The sequence below is a fragment of the Erithacus rubecula genome (genome assembly GCF_903797595.1).
Source record: "Erithacus rubecula genome assembly, chromosome: Z".
Classification (NCBI taxonomy): Eukaryota; Metazoa; Chordata; class Aves; order Passeriformes; family Muscicapidae; genus Erithacus; species Erithacus rubecula.
Genome location: NC_136661.1, coordinates 31,286,163 through 31,301,393, shown reverse-complemented (window position 1 = coordinate 31,301,393; position 15,231 = coordinate 31,286,163). Strand labels below are relative to the sequence as shown.

General features: G+C 46.4%; 1 protein-coding gene across 2 annotated transcripts in view; it reads left to right on the top strand.

Moving 5' to 3' along the window:
• Positions 1–15,231, top strand: part of MYO5B (myosin VB) — a 154,939-nt gene that overhangs the window by 75,773 nt on the left and 63,935 nt on the right. For both annotated transcript variants that reach the window (XM_079330329.1, XM_079330328.1), the window contains exons 12-15: positions 440–580; positions 6,709–6,831; positions 9,066–9,149; positions 14,366–14,512. In XM_079330329.1, the coding sequence (XP_079186455.1) occupies positions 440–580; positions 6,709–6,831; positions 9,066–9,149; positions 14,366–14,512 (495 nt within the window). The remainder of the gene's footprint in view (positions 1–439; positions 581–6,708; positions 6,832–9,065; positions 9,150–14,365; positions 14,513–15,231) is intronic.

Here is a 15,231-nt window from a genome sequence, read left to right as displayed (position 1 = left end):
CAAATAAGAATTTTCAATGGAAGTGCTGCTGAGTCAGTGAGATGCTGCTGCTGATATCCCTTCTGGGTGCTCTTTGTGCTCACAGATGGGGACACAGCTCTGGCTGTGTCAACCTCTCTATTGCAGAGCAATACAGCAGGAGAGGGTTTTGTCAACCCCAAAATCTGTTTTGCCAGCCCAAGAGATGAACGTGGCATTGCCACGTGGGTGTGTGGCTTCAGTCACTTTGTGGTGGGAGTCATTCCAAGCCTCATTCTCCCCTGTGGGATGGCTTTGCTTCCCTTGCCAGGAGCTGTGTGGATGGGCAGGCTGCACGTGAGGGCAGCCAGAGCCCCCGTGGGTTCTGGAGGTGCTCATGGAATGCTGAGCTGCAGCAGGGAGCAGGAAGGGGCTCTGCTGGTGGGGACACCCCAGTGACTCTGTTTTCTCCCACCCCCAGCACGTGTTTAAGCTGGAGCAGGAGGAGTACATGAAGGAGGAGATCTCTTGGACTCTCATAGAGTTCTATGACAACCAGCCCTGCATAGACCTGATAGAGGCCAAGCTTGGGATCCTGGACCTGCTGGATGAAGAGTGCAAGGTAAAGAGGACCTCACACCAGTGTCTTTGTTTCTGGAAAAGACCAAAGAATGGGCTTTAATCTGTGCTGTCTTGCAGGTGGGTGAACACCTTTGATGTGTGTTGCTGCTGTGCTCACAGCAAGAGTAGGTTTGAGTTGGCATTTGCTTTGGTTTGGAGCTCTCCAGAGCCTTCTGGGCAGGTGTTTGTGCCAAACCCAGGCACTCACCATGTGCTCCTGTGTCTGGCCTGGCTGTGCTGAGGAACAGCCATTGACTGAGACCTGATGTCAGTGGCATTGCCCTGGAGCTGGAGCTCCTCTCAAGCCTAATTTTTCCTCAGGGGAAAGCTGAGTCCTTTTGCAACAGCTCTTTAAGGTAAAGCTCATTGCATTTAGTGTGTAGAGAGTTGTAATATTAGAGGGCAGTTTTCTCTCTTTTGCCCTCTCTCTCTCTCATGCTGGCCAAAATGAAAGGTTGTTTGAGATTTGAGAAGAAAAGCCAGAGTGGCAAACCTTGATGACAATCCAGAAGAAAGGTTGGGCTCCTTGCTCACACATTGTTCAGTCATGAATAATCAGGTTTGCATAGGAACAAGGAATGTCAGAGGGCAGGTTTCCCTGGGAGGCTGTTTTGAAGCTCTTGGATGCTGGAGATGCTCTTGGATGCTCTGTTGGAAGGGGATGGGTGTGGCTCAGCCTGGTGCTGCAATCTGTGACCCACATGTGACCTAGGATCTGTGACCTAGGAAGGGTTTCCAAAGAGACTTGGATGCATTCTGTGCCAGGAAATGTCTTTCTGGGAGGACTCTGAGGGTTTTTGAACAAAGGCAGAGAGGAGTGAGACAAAGTGAAGTAGATAAGGGACCCTCACCAGCATAGCCAAGGGGTTCTTGGTCTGATCCATGAGGACAGGGCAGGTCTGGTGGCTCAGGAGCACAAGTGTCATTCTGTATCAGATGGAAAAGTTGGGATACATTGCTTAGAGGAGTTTCCCTGGACAAGGACAAGCACAAGCAGCTGTGTTTGTCTGGAAGGGGGTGACCTGTGAAGTGTTTGCTGTCCTCCAGGTGCCAGGGCTGCCTTTCTGTCCCAGCCTGCACATCCCACAAGCTCAGCCCTAGTCTGCCCTACAGACACTCTTTGGGGAGAGCTGGGCTTGGGGCTTTGCTCTTCTCAAGTCTGCTCTCAGGAAATCTTAAAAATGAGAATGAATTAGACTTAACTTGGTGTCATTAAAATAGTATCTCAGCCAGTGCTGGTTTGGAAGGAGGTCAGATTCTTTGGTTGATATTCAACACCATTTCATCTGCTCTCTGTAATGTTAAGCCAGTAAAATTCTGCAGGCTGAAAGGGTCTCCTGGGTGCTGTGAGGACCATGAGGGAAGTTTTCCTGGTTTTGGGAGTAACACCCTTGGATCACCTGGTGCTGTTTGCTGCTGGTGGGATTGCTGCTGGTGACATTGCAGCTCCCATGTACCAGCAGTACATCTGCCTGGTACTACTTTGTTCATCCATGCTTGTTTTTTGACCAAAACAAAAAAAACCCCCAAAATAAAATAAAATAAAAAGAAGACAACCCAAACCCCTGCCCCCCCCCAAAAAAAAACCCAACCAAAACCCACAAGATCTGTTCCCTTCTCATCAAATGCCAATTATCTGGGTGTTTACCTGCCAGTGGGGGATGCTGTTATTAGTCATAGGCCCTTATTACAGGCCCTGTAATCTCCTATTTTATAACAATCTGCAAGTGTTCTCCAGATTTATGAAAATTTCAGCAAAACCTGCCAGCTGAAAGCTGCAGTTTATGGATGAAAGCCTTCACCCCCATGGCAGTGTTTCACCTCCTGGGGTGGGACCACAATGAGGTAATTACATGGCACCTGCTTAGAACCTACTGCAGAGGATGAAAACACTCTGGGAGTGAAATGGCATCAGGGGAATATTTGGAATAATGAAGGCCTAATGCAAGTGCAGAGGGTTTGTCACTAATGTTCTTGCTTCACAGTATGGGTTTTTTTTTAAAATCCTTAATGTGTGGCTGGGGAGGAGGTGGCTGGGTATGTGCTGAAGCAGTTCAGCAAGTGTTGGTCACAGGAGAGCCTTGTTGGTGTTCAGGGAAAAATTGACGTAAGAATTGGCAGAATTGGCTCTTGAACTGGGATTGGAGTGTTAAGGACTAAACTTGTCTCCTGAAAGCTAATGAGAAAAGCTCTACTTCTTAAAGCAGACTTTAGGATATAGAATCATGGAGTCACAGAATCACAGAAGGGTTTGGTCTGGATCTTAAAGACTATTCTGCTCCACCTCTGCTCCATCACTTCCACTGTTCCAAATTGCTCCAATTCCCATCCAGCCTGGCCCTGGGCACTGCCAGGGATGCAGGGGCAGCCACAGCTGCTCTGGGCACCCTGTGCCAGCCCTGCCCACCCTCCCAGCCAGCAATTCCTCCCCAATATCCCAGCCAGCCCTGCCCTCTGGCACTGGGAGCCATTGTCTGTGTCCTGTCTTTCCATGTCTTTGTGAAAAATCCCTCTCCAGGAGGGAGATGAGGGTTTTCTTAAACAGCTTTGAAATACTAAAATTGGAAGCTGTTGTAGAATTATTAAGCTTGGAAGTGGCTTCTGGAGCTCATTTGCTCCTATCTCTTATTAGATCCTTAGTCTGGAACCTTTATAATCTCTCTATGGTGTGGCTGCACTTGTGGAGGGAGTTACTTTGGTGGAGGGGACAGTGCACTCTGGAAGACTTTGAATGCTTTGATTTCTCAGGAAACATGACTTGCACTCTCTGGAGAGGAGCAGCCACTTGGGGCTGGTTTTCCAAGGGATTAATGTTATCCTTAGAAGAAACAGAAAACCTTCAGAAGTGCAGTCAAGCCTCTGTCAAAGCTGGGTGAGCTCTCCTGGAACTGCCTCCCATGTGGGTGTGCTGCCTGTCATCCAGACACCTCCCAAATGCCTTGGACAATGCTCTCAGGCACAGGGTGGCATTTTTGGGGCTGTGCAGGGCCAGGAGTTGGACATTGTAAGTCTTTGTGGGTCCCTTTCAGCTCAGGATATTCTCAGGTTCTGTTTGGGAGTACAGAGGTTACTGCTCAGGTTTCTCCATAACGTGTCCTGCTACATCACTGTTCCCTTGCTTTCACCTTGGCATGGGAGTGAGAATGACAAAATTAATGAAAAAACACAAGTGTTCATTTCCAGTAAGTGCAACCAGAAGGGTTCAGTCAAGAGCAGGCTGATTGGAAATGTTCATGTATCAGTGTTGTCATCATTGTTTGTGAGGGATTTTACTGCTTGTGAAGCAGCCTGACCCTGAGGCTGCCAGAGGGGGACATGTCTCACCAAACCCACCAACTCCCTCATGTTCTTGAGCTCCTCTGTGTCTCCATTCTGTATTCTTGGCATCTGGCCACTGGGTTATGCTGCTAATGTGCCAAATTCACTTTCTAGTGCTGCTCAGGGGGTGCTCTCTAACCTTTGCTGTGTCCTTCTGTCGAGTGCCAGGAGTGCTGTACTCTGCTCCTGGCTGACTGCTTTTCCATCCTCTGCATCACTGCCAGCTTGGGGATCTGAGAAAATGTGTTTTCCTTGTCTGGACTCGTTAATTTTTTGGACATTAGAAATCAGCACATGGCTGTCCAGGGGGGTTTCTGCTCCACAAGCAGAGGTTGGACCCCTGGGCTTTGGTGGGCAGAGCAACCTCCCCTCATCACCCTGTCAGCTCTGATGGCTCAGAAATCAGGCACATCACTTGCCCTGGAATGTGTTTCTGGAGTGCAGATTCAGCCCAGGCTCTTTTCAGGCTTTAGCTTATACTGGAGTGCTAAGGAGAAAAGAAATAAAATGTGAATTGTTCCTGCTGTGTTTTCAGAGGGTTGACTGTTAGATCATTAGGTTTGGATCAGAAAATCCCTGAACGGTTTGGGTGGGAAAGAACCTTGAAGTCATCCAGTTCCAGCCACTGCCCACTGTCAGGGACACCTTCCAGCATCCCAGGTTGCTCCAAGTCTGTCCAACCTGGCCCTGGACACTGCCAGGGATGGGGCAGCCACAGTTCCTGTGAACAACCTGTGCCAGACCCTCACAGGGAGGAAATTCTTCCTAATACCTAATCTAAATCTACCCTCCTTCACCTTAAGCTCTTGACCTTTGTTTCTTTTACCCATTTAATTGTCCTTGTGTTGGAGGTGGTGATGGAGGGAATCCCCAGGTGGTCCCAAGCATCTCCTCACCTGGCTGGTGTGTTCCTGGTGGGTTCTTGGTCCTGGCATGCAGAATGGATCCTGTGGGTCCTGTGGGTGGGTGTGATTGTGGCTGCAGAGCTCCTGGCAGCCCCAGGGATGATGAATCCAGAGGGGAGTGGAAGAACAGTGGGGACAGAGCAGCACAGGCAGTGACCTTGTGCAATTCCTGGTATCAGCTTTATCCTGCTTAAAGATTCCACACAAAACCTGCAAGGCAGACGCTTTTCTTCTTCCCCATCCCCTGAAAAAAAGATGAGGGAGCCTCGAAATAGCTTTCTCACTTGCTCTAAGGGCCTCAAACTGCCAAGGTAATACCAAAAGCTGTTATAATAGTACAGATAATGGCCTTGTTAGTTTTTATCTTTGGAACTTGGTCCCTATCAGGTGCTTCCCAGGCAGCTAAAAATACCCAGGCTGCAGGACAGTGAGCAGGGTATGGCAAACCCTCTTTCTGGGAGGCTGGAGCAATGCCTTTGAAGTTCAACTCTGAGATAAGCAGGTTTTTCAGCAAAGTGGATGTCCTGGAAGAGTGCTGGTGCAGGATAAATTTGGCTCAGGGTGCCTGCAGTGCTCCTGCTCTGCACCTGTGGCTTAGTCCTACACAGGAGGCACCCAGTGATACCTCCAGAAAGGATGTTTTTGCATGCAAATATTAAATACAGCCCATGAAAAGAAACACATCTACATTTATATAACCCCACAGTTTAAACATTCCAGTCTTACCTTGCATAAATAAAGTATGTATATAATTGCATAGCTAAGTGCCTTTCAATATTTATATATAGTCTGTGTTGTTACTGTGTGTATCCATAATTGGCTACACTTAAAAATTGTAAAATATAAATAAATGTGGGAGAGCGTGGCTTGTGTGAGTGGCTGCTGGATTTAATTCACTCTTATTACTGGGATTGGCAGGAGATCCTTACCCTATGTTCAGAGCCCTTCTGGTGTGTTTTACTTTATTGTCATATAGTCAAAGGCTGTTTCAGGACAGCATAAAGAAATATTCCTCACCAGTCTCAAGTTTTCCATCTTCCTGTTCCCTGTCCCTATTTCCTCTGTCATTTTTCATATAAAGTCCTGTTGGATGATCAAGAGCTCTCTCTGTTGCTGCACAGTTCTGTGGTTTATAGGCTTTGCCCCATCCAATTTTAAATATCAACTGAGACTTTTCTTCTGAACCATCTCTTTTTCTAAATATCCAATTATCCATCTTTTTGTTTAAAAAATGTGTGTGTATGTGTGTGCAGCCACTGCTGTGCTCACAGGTGATTCATGGAATGGGGATTTCACTTTAAAGCTATAACTCCATGCACTCACAGGTGGCTTTTTTCTGGAAACTGTTACATCACCTAAACAGCATTAAAAAATAATGTTGGTGCCTGAGTAGTTGATGTATCCAAAGTGTAAAAATACTTTTTTAATATTTCTGGTTTAATTAGGGGGGGTTTTTTAATTGTTGGTGTTTTTTTTTTTCTGTGTGTGCCTGTGTGTCTGTGTGTATTTAAGATTTTGTTTCATTTTGGGGTTTTTATTTGGTTCTAGGGTTTTTGGTTTCTTGGGGGGGAGGTTTGGTTTTTATTGGTTTCTAGTTTAGTTTTTCTAGTTTGATTTTGCTTGTTTTGTTTTGGTGACTGATTTTGCTTTATTGTTTGTTTTGGGGGCATCATTTTATTTGTTTTTGTTTAATTTCAGGGCTTGTGAACTTTTTTTTGCCCGTTTGGTTACTTTTGTTGGTTGGTTTTGCCATTTTAATATTTTTCCTGCAAGAGCCGCTCCGGCTGTTGGGACAGAGCCAAGATTTGGGTGCTCCCTGCTGGAAAGGCAGTTCTGGGTGTGTTTGGCATGAAAGCACAGAGCACCACAGGGGCCTGGCAGTGTCCCCTTTGTCCCCTTTGTGCAGGTGCCCAAGGGCACGGACCAGAACTGGGCACAGAAACTGTACGACCGCCACGGCGCCAGCCAGCACTTCCAGAAACCACGCATGTCCAACACCTCCTTCATCATCCTGCACTTTGCTGACAAGGTACCTGCACTGGGAATGTTGGATTCTGGCTACAGGAACGGCAGAGAGGATAATGCAGCAAAGTCCTTCGTGTGATGGAGGGGCAAAAAGACAGAGAGATTGTCCTGGTTTGGAAGATAGGTGTCTGCTAATGAAGGCGGGAGATTCTCTTTGGAATGAAGAATGTAAACCCCCTCCCTTCAAATTAATATAATTTTGAATTTAAGGGGCTCTCAGGCAAAGAGATGGGAATGAGGAATAACAGTTCTTTACTAGGAACATTAAAATAGCAATGCAGTATTACACAGAACAATCCCAGCCCTGCCAGAGTCAGAATCCAAGCTGGCACAGTCAGTCAGTCAGGGTGGTGGCACAGTCCCATTCCATGGTGCTGCATCCTCCTGCAGGGGCAGATGTGGCTCAGCTGGAGCAGTGCTCCTGGAGAAGGGGCAGTTTCCTCTGAAGCTCCAGGGATGATGTGGAAGGGTCTGGCTTTCCTCTGGAATCCAGTGGAAAGAAGGTGCCTTGGTGTCCCAAATATCAGTTTTTCTCTGGGTAGGAAAGGCTTGGCTGCTGCCCTGGCTGGAGCATCTCCCAGTGGGATGATGGAATTTTATCAGCCATGCCCTGGGACTCAGTGGCCATGAACAGGAGATATCTCCTGGAGGGAGGATGGGCTGTGGGAAGATAAAGATGATTGCCCAGCTGGTTTAAAGATGGCCCATTAGCAGAGAGTATGTGCCAGGAGATCAGGGGCACTGCCCCACCCGGGTCAGCAGATGGGGACAGAATTCAAATTTCTGGCCACATCCTGTATTTCAACTCTAGACAGAGCTTTATTTAAATAGACACTACACTTTTACAGGGTAGTTTGTGTAAAACATAGTAGAAAAGGCCCATTGGTCCGGGAAGGCAACATCTCTTTGAAAACAACAAAGTTTCTGCAAAGCATCACGTAACACACACCCTACAGGTGCATAATCATTGTTATAATTCCTTGTCCTTGGGCAGCCTGAGAAACCCAGGGCTTCAAGGCTGCTTTTTCTCTGGTTCCCAGTAGTATCCAACAACAAGGGAATATTCAGCAGGGACAGGAAAAGCCTCCTGCAGGAAAATAAATCCATGGATGGCCCCCTGTGAGCAGTGCTTTGGTGACCACATCACCTGGCCAGGTGATGTTGGCTCAGGTGCTCAAAGCTGGACCAGCCCCAAGGGTTTCAACCTCCCTGCTGTGGCTCTGTTCTCAAGGGCAGAAAAATTCTCTTTCTCAAAAGCTGTGATGAAAGGGGTTTCTGTTAGGGCAGCTTGGCAGAAAGTGTGTTGGGAAAAGGAATTGTGTTTGAAGAGCAGGAGCTGTCAGCAAGGCACAGCAGACAGGAGGTAGAGGTGATCCCAGGCAGATCCCACCTTTTTGAGGGAGGAGACATCAACTATGGCACTAAACTAAACCCAATCCCAGTGCCTGGTGCTCGGGGGTCTTGTCCATGGGCTCCAGTTTCACTGATGTGACAGGTGCTACTCACAGCAAACAGGAGTCTCAGAAGCTTGAAGTTACCTCAAACACATTTGTTAGAAGAAATACTAAAAAGATCAGCCCAGGGATGTGTCTGAGGATCTGGACAGCAACCAGGAGCTGTGATGCCATACGGGTGCTTCTCCTAACCAGGTTTGTCCTGGATGCCAGAGGCACTCACCAAGGCAAAGATTGGCACTCACTTTTCCTTAGGCAGCTGGTTTTGCATATGGACACCTCATAAACAGTATTTCTTGGCAAGTTTTCCTTCCTTTTTTTTTTTTTTTTTTAGTATGTGAAAAAAGAGAAATTTTCTTTTGTTGTCTCTAACTTATTTTTTAAATTGTTGTTTTAAAATTCCTTTGCATCCCAACCCTCTCCAATTTCAAAACCCAAGAGACCTACAAGAGACTTAGTCAGGGCATATTTTGAGGTTTATTGATTAACTTAGAAGGAGTTGAAGAGTGAACAAAAGAGTGTGTACAGTTACTGATGATCCTTGCATTTTTTACCCCTGGCTTCCATACATAGCAATTTAATGGCTAGGAAACAATCTGTGTTTGCAGCAACGATTTTGCTTCCACTCAGATTCACTTATTCTGATAAAAAGCGACCTTTAGATTCCAGTTGTTCCTTTCTCCTCTCAGGTTTTTGGGGCGAGGTGCAGGGGGGTGGTGGGAGCACCTTGTCCCTGTGTGTTTGTGCTTGTCCCTCTGAGCTTTTTCCCTTGGTGTCCTGGCAGGTGGAGTACCAGAGCGAGGGGTTTCTGGAGAAGAACAGGGACACTGTCTACGAGGAGCAGATCAACATCCTGAAAAACAGCAAGGTAAAAGCAGGGAGTTTCCCAGGATGGAGCTGAGCTGAGCATCCCTGTGCCATGCCAAGCAGGCAGCTGCCTCCAGACACTGACAGCAGCTAAAAAGCCAAAATTAGTGGGGTGTGGGGCAAGGAGAAGGAAGGTGCTGGGGGTTGCAGTCACACCCACATATGGATGTGGTGATTGTGTTCCTTCAGGTCTCCTGTCAAGATACATCACAATAATAGTTTCCAAACATGCTGTTTCTCTTCTTTGCTGGTCACCAAGGGCCAAAATTAGTAGTTTTTGGGCACTGTAAATCCCACTTAACTCTTGTTTGGAGCTCCCCACCTATCATCCAGTCATCCATAGAGTCACAGGATGATTTGGGTTGGAAGAGAATTTAGGGATCATCTCATTCCAGCCCCTGGAATGGGACAAATTCCACAAGACCAGATGGTCAAAAGCACAGGGATCTGGGGTTAAAAGCCACTGTCACCAGTGTGGTTTGTATATTGTGGGTGACCTTGCTGGTCCTGTCCTCTTTCTGTGTGAAATTAGTTGGTTCCTCTGAGCTCTAATCCATCACACCTGTCCTTGTGACTCCTAATTACTTCAATAATTCCTGTGAAAACTAGAGTTAATACAGGATGCTGGAAATGTAGCATGAACTCTGAGACACCCCAGCTGCTGTGGAGCTGTTTCACACAGCTGCCAATGTGCAACTTCAACAAATTAACATCTAGTAATGTTCACTCTTGGTGTCACTTGTGCCTTACAAGGTTTTGTGCTGTGTACCTTCCCTCTCCTGAGTGTTGTACAAACAACTTGTCAACATCTCATTGCACCAAGTGCCAGCAGGGATGTACTGACTGGCTTTGAATGCCAGGACTCCTGGTAAAGGGTTTTTTGGTGTTTAAAATTTCCTGTGGGCTGTGGTTTTGGTGGGATGTTGGAAGCAGAAGAGCTGTGGGGCTCTGAAGGCTTTGAAGTAGGTCCTGCCTGCAGTAAATGAGCATTTGGCAGGTCAGAGATTTTACAGTTTTTTATATCAATTGAGCATATTTGACACTGGTTTCCAGTTCCATACTCCTGCTCTCAATGACCATTTGGGTAGGTTGGGTTAAAAGTGTCAATAGCACAGACAGCTAAGGAATTTCAGATCCTTACTGTTTCAAAACCAGACCAAAAGTTCTTCCCTGCAGCCTTGAGTCTTTCATTGTCAATTAATGAGCTGAAACTTTAAACGACCTCATCTCTCCCAGGGTCAGCTTTTATTAAGCAGTTAGTGTGAAAATGCAGCCTTGCAAAGTCCAACTCACCACCCAGCAGCCAAAATCCAGGCTGTATGACTCTGGGCATTGTTCCTCCAAATCTGGTGGGTGGTTTAAGGAAGGAGTACATCTTTTTTTTTCCTCCAAACCATTTCAAAGCCTTCCACAACATAGGCCAGCCTGTTAAATTTTTCTTATTTTCTTTTTTCTCTTGTTGTTTGTTTGGGTTTTTTGTTTGTTTTGGTGGGTTTTTTGTTTGTTTTTGTTTTGTTGGGGTTTTTTTGGTTTTTTTTTTTGTTGTGTGTTTTTTTTTTTTTTTTTTTTTGTTTGGTTGGTTTTTTGGGTTTTTTGTTTTTGGGGGTTTTTTTTGTGCTTTGGTTTGGTTTGGTTTTTTGTTTTTTTGTTTGCTTTTTTGTTTTGTTTTGTTTTGTTTTGTTTTGTTTTGTTTTTTTTAATTACGGATTTTGAAGGCCCCCTACATGTTGCCAGCAAAATATGTCTCATATTCAGACTTCTCTTTGTGACACCCTTGAGTTTGCTGCTGGCTGTGACCTTCTAAATGCCACCCTGAATAAGGAGTGGGATGAAGGGATGTGTAGGAGACTTTATTTTTAGGAGGAGTTTGTTCCTGTCAAAGTTGGAAGAGATGAGAATGGGAAATTATTTAAGTTTTGTTTGGCCTGTTTCACAGCAAGGAACTTGTGTGAAGATGGCAAGATGAGCAATTTTCTCATCCATGGGAGTAGTTGTGAAATTAATAACTGTGAAGCTGGGCTTTAATAATACCCAAATCAAGAGCTCTGCATGTTCAGGAAGCTTCCCAGGGAAAAACTGGGCGTGATTAGAGCTCATTAGAAATGCCAGGTAACCTCCAGGAATAATTGATGCTGTGTGATTAATTATTTAGCCAGAGGTGAACTTGCTGTTGGAGTCAGTGCTGCAGAACTGGCAGTGACTGATAAGGATTTCTGCTTGAGTTCCTCCTGTTAGTGTAGAGGAGAGATTGTAACTCCTTGGAGTAGGGTGGTGAGGAGTGCAGACCCTGGAAATTGTTCCCTAAAATCAGAGATATGAAATAAAGGCTCTCTTGTCATGTATAGGGACCACAATATAATGTCAGAGCAGGCTGGATTTTTGTTTAATATCTGGTTTGGAGGGGATCTTAGATCCCATCCAGTTTCACCCCTGCTCCTTCCACTGTCCCAGGGTGCTCCAAGCCCCATCCAAAGCAGCCACAGCTGCCCTGACCCAGCCCAAAACTGAAATACCTTTGGATCTGAGAACCTTTGGGAGATAGCTTGTTGAATTTCTGCCTTTAAGCCAATCCCCTAAAAACATGGGGGCTTTTTTCAGCCTGTGTGTTCTGGGAAGAGCAGCAGGAGCATTGTCACATTCCTCTCCCACATCCTTCAACACCTGATGATGTGCTCTTGCTGCCCCTAACCCCTGTTTGCCAGCAGATTGTTCCCTGATATTTTTGCCTCTTGCCTTTCATTTCCCCTCCAGGGCTATAAACAATTGAAACCAATTTTGTTTTGCTGTGAAAGGCAGCCTGGTCTCTCTGAGCCAGAAAAAGCAGCAGTGGCAGTGCTGAGTCTGCTGCCCAAATGTGCAGATTTAACCAAAGCTCAGATTTGTGCTGCAGAGGGCTGTGCTGTGAGGAATTTGTCCTGTCCTCAGCATCAGGCTGGCACACAGCATTCCCTGCACTCTTCTTTGCATTCCTACTAAAACAGCACAGAGGGCAAGGGGGAACACTGAATTTAACATAGCAAGGACCTGGGCACCTCCCTGTCAGCAAGCCATTGCACTCCCACCAAGGCAGAGCTGCCTTCTGCTAATTAGAATGCAATTACTGCCATCAACAAGATGGTGAAAGAGACTTTATAAAGCATTTAATTAGTTCTGTAAGTGCTGGTCAGCTAAAATGGTTGAGAGCTGATGTTCTTTGAATTAAGGGGGATGATTTGAATGCTGATGGAAAGCACAGGGGCATGCTGTGAAGGTATTACTTTACAGTTCTCTTTAATTACAAATAATGCACCAATGGTTTTGACTCTGCCAGCTGGGGAGGAGGGATCTGCCCCTCTTGCTTATGCCCCAGAACCTGTGGAATGGTTCCTGCTAGATCCCAGTCCCCCCAGTTTGCATCATGCAAGCTGAGAGCTTGGCTCTGAGATCCTTCTCCAGCACTCATTCAGGAGCAAGCACTGCTGTTATTGACATCAGGTGGATGGAGGGACCAGTGGCACTCCCAGCTGTGTTGAGAAGATATTTGGAAACCCAAAATTTCATCCAGAGGATTTACCACATTGTCAGATGTTGGATGTCTTCACCAACACATTCCATCCACACCTCCTGTGTTTTCAGGAGCCAGATCATTCCAGATGGTTGTGTGTCATCCACAACTGTCAGGATGTATTTTTTAGGGATAGAGGGTCAGGTGAAGAAGGAGAGAGCATCTATTTTGGTAGGAGTTGAGTGAGCAGTGTAAGCTGGGAGCATGAAGCAGACCCTTAGCTGGTGCTGCCGTGGAGCCTGCAAGAAATTTGCTCATGTAATGCAAATAATTTCCTTCCCACAGTGGTGTTGAGGCTGCTGTCCTAACAAGCAGTGACAGCAGCCCACAGGACAGGGCTGGAAGTGTTCCTGTCTCAGCCCAGGGATGTGGCACAGGGCTATTTATCTCTAAAAAGTGGTAAACCACAGCACTCTTCCTGGGATCTTGGTGGAAATACAACTTTTGGAGGAGCCTGAGGTGGGGGCAAGAGTGCTGTGCAGCTGCCACTGCCCTGTGCTGGTGGTTTTGGGGTGGGTGTGTTGGGCTTGGTGTGCCAGGGATGTGGGGATGTGATTCTGTCCCTCCATCCCTGCTGCTGGGAGGCATCCTGGGGGCTCTTTCAGTGTCACCCAGCTCAGTTGGTGACACATGGCCTCCCACCTGCTGACAGAGAGGATATTTTGCATTTAAGGGTTTCCCCTTTGAATGCAAGTGCAGCTGTGGCAGTTGCCAGTGTGGGTGCCTAGATGGATTCAAGATGTGAAAATTCAACAGCCCTGCTAACCAGACCAAATTTATGGTGGCTTGCTTAATATTCAGGTTCCCCAGCCTAATGTAAATCTGAATATCCTGCTCCCTAAATAATAACAATAAAAAAGGCATAAGCTGCATTTGCCAGCTCACCTGTTGTTCATGAAGCAGAAATGTTGCTGCTGGCTTGGCAGAAATCCCAGGCTTAGGGATTTGTGGGGCTAGACTTGGTTCTTCCAGGGTTGTGGGGAAGTGGTGCTGCCCTGAAAGGTGGTTAATTAAGGAGGAAGTGTTTGTGTCCCTTAATTTTTTGAAAAGCAAGGGTGTCTCTGAGGCTGCTGCCTGTCCTCACTGGAGATCCTGTTCCTGGGGGATGTGATGTGCAGGCAGGGCTGGATAAGTACCCTAAAACAAAGCCTTGGGAGCAGGAATCACCTGAAGTTTTTGTGCCTTGCCAAAACTTCAGCAAGACTTTTCTTTTCTTTTTTCTTTTCTTTTCTTTTCTTTTCTTTTCTTTTCTTTTCTTTTCTTTTCTTTCTTTTCTTTTCTTTTCTTTTCTTTTCTTTTCTTTTCTTTTCTTTTCTTTTCTCTTCTCTTCTCTTCTCTTCTCTTCTCTTCTCTTCTCTTCTCTTCTCTTCTCTTCTCTTCTCTTCTCTTCTCTTCTCTTCTCTTCTCTTCTCTCTTTGCCTTTTTTTTCTTTTCTTTTTTTTTTTTTTTTTGCTGGTTTGATTTATTGTGCACATTTCAAGGTTTCATGAACTGCAGCACAGAATGGTCAGCTGTCCTGCTGATGTGGTTTATGTAGCCAACTATTCTTGCTCTCTATTTCTCGCCCTTTTCCCCCTTCCAGCTTTAGGGCGGGTGAGAAATGACCTGCAGTGGGAGCTGGGTGGGTTCATTCCCCAGAGAGCAGGGTGCTCAAGAGCTGCCTTTTGTTTTAGTATCAGATGGTAGCAGACTTGTTCCAGGAGGAGGAGGCTGTGCCTGCTGTGCCCGCGAGAAAGGCAGCGCCGCGGATCAACGTCCGCTCCGCCACGCCGCCCTTCAAAGCTGCCAACAAGGAGCACAGGAAAACTGTGGGACACCAGGTAATGCCAGCTGGAGCCAGTCAGCAGCAGCAGAGCCATCCTGCTGAACATCTTGTCGCTTCTGTTTGAAGCAAGAGTGAATTAAAAGATGTTTGGGGTGGAAAGAGACATCGCCGTGATCTCTGCTTTCGGCTGTTGGGTTTTGGAAGAGTTCTGGCAGAGTCTTTGGAGCAGCAGGTTTGAGTAGTCTTGACTGAAAGCATGGGAGGGTGGAGGCCACTCTGGGATTCACTGGATGGTGTCCCTATACATTGTGGAGCTCATAAATTGAAACAGCTTCAAAAATGGAGCATTGTTCCCCCTGAGGGCAGTCAGAGTATTCAACAGGGGCACACGGAGATTGTACTGTGCCTTGGGTTGCAATACAGGATGTGGCCAGAAATGTGTATTCTGTCCCCATCTGCTGAAGCTCAGTGTGGCAGTGCCCCTGATCTCCTGGCATATATTCCCTGCTAATGGGCCATCTTTAAACCAGCTGGGCAATCATCTTTATCTTCCCACAGCCCATTCTCCCTCCAGGAGATATCTCCTGTTCATGGCCAGGGGTTAAACCAGGTGTGACAGTGATTCTTATCTCTGTGGGGATATCTCCTGTTAATGGGCCATCTTTAAACTAACTGGGGCAATCATCTTTATCTTTCCACAACCCATTCTCCCTCCAGTTAGATATCATCTGCTAATAGCCCATTAAGTCCCACTGTATAACTAAAAAAATTACA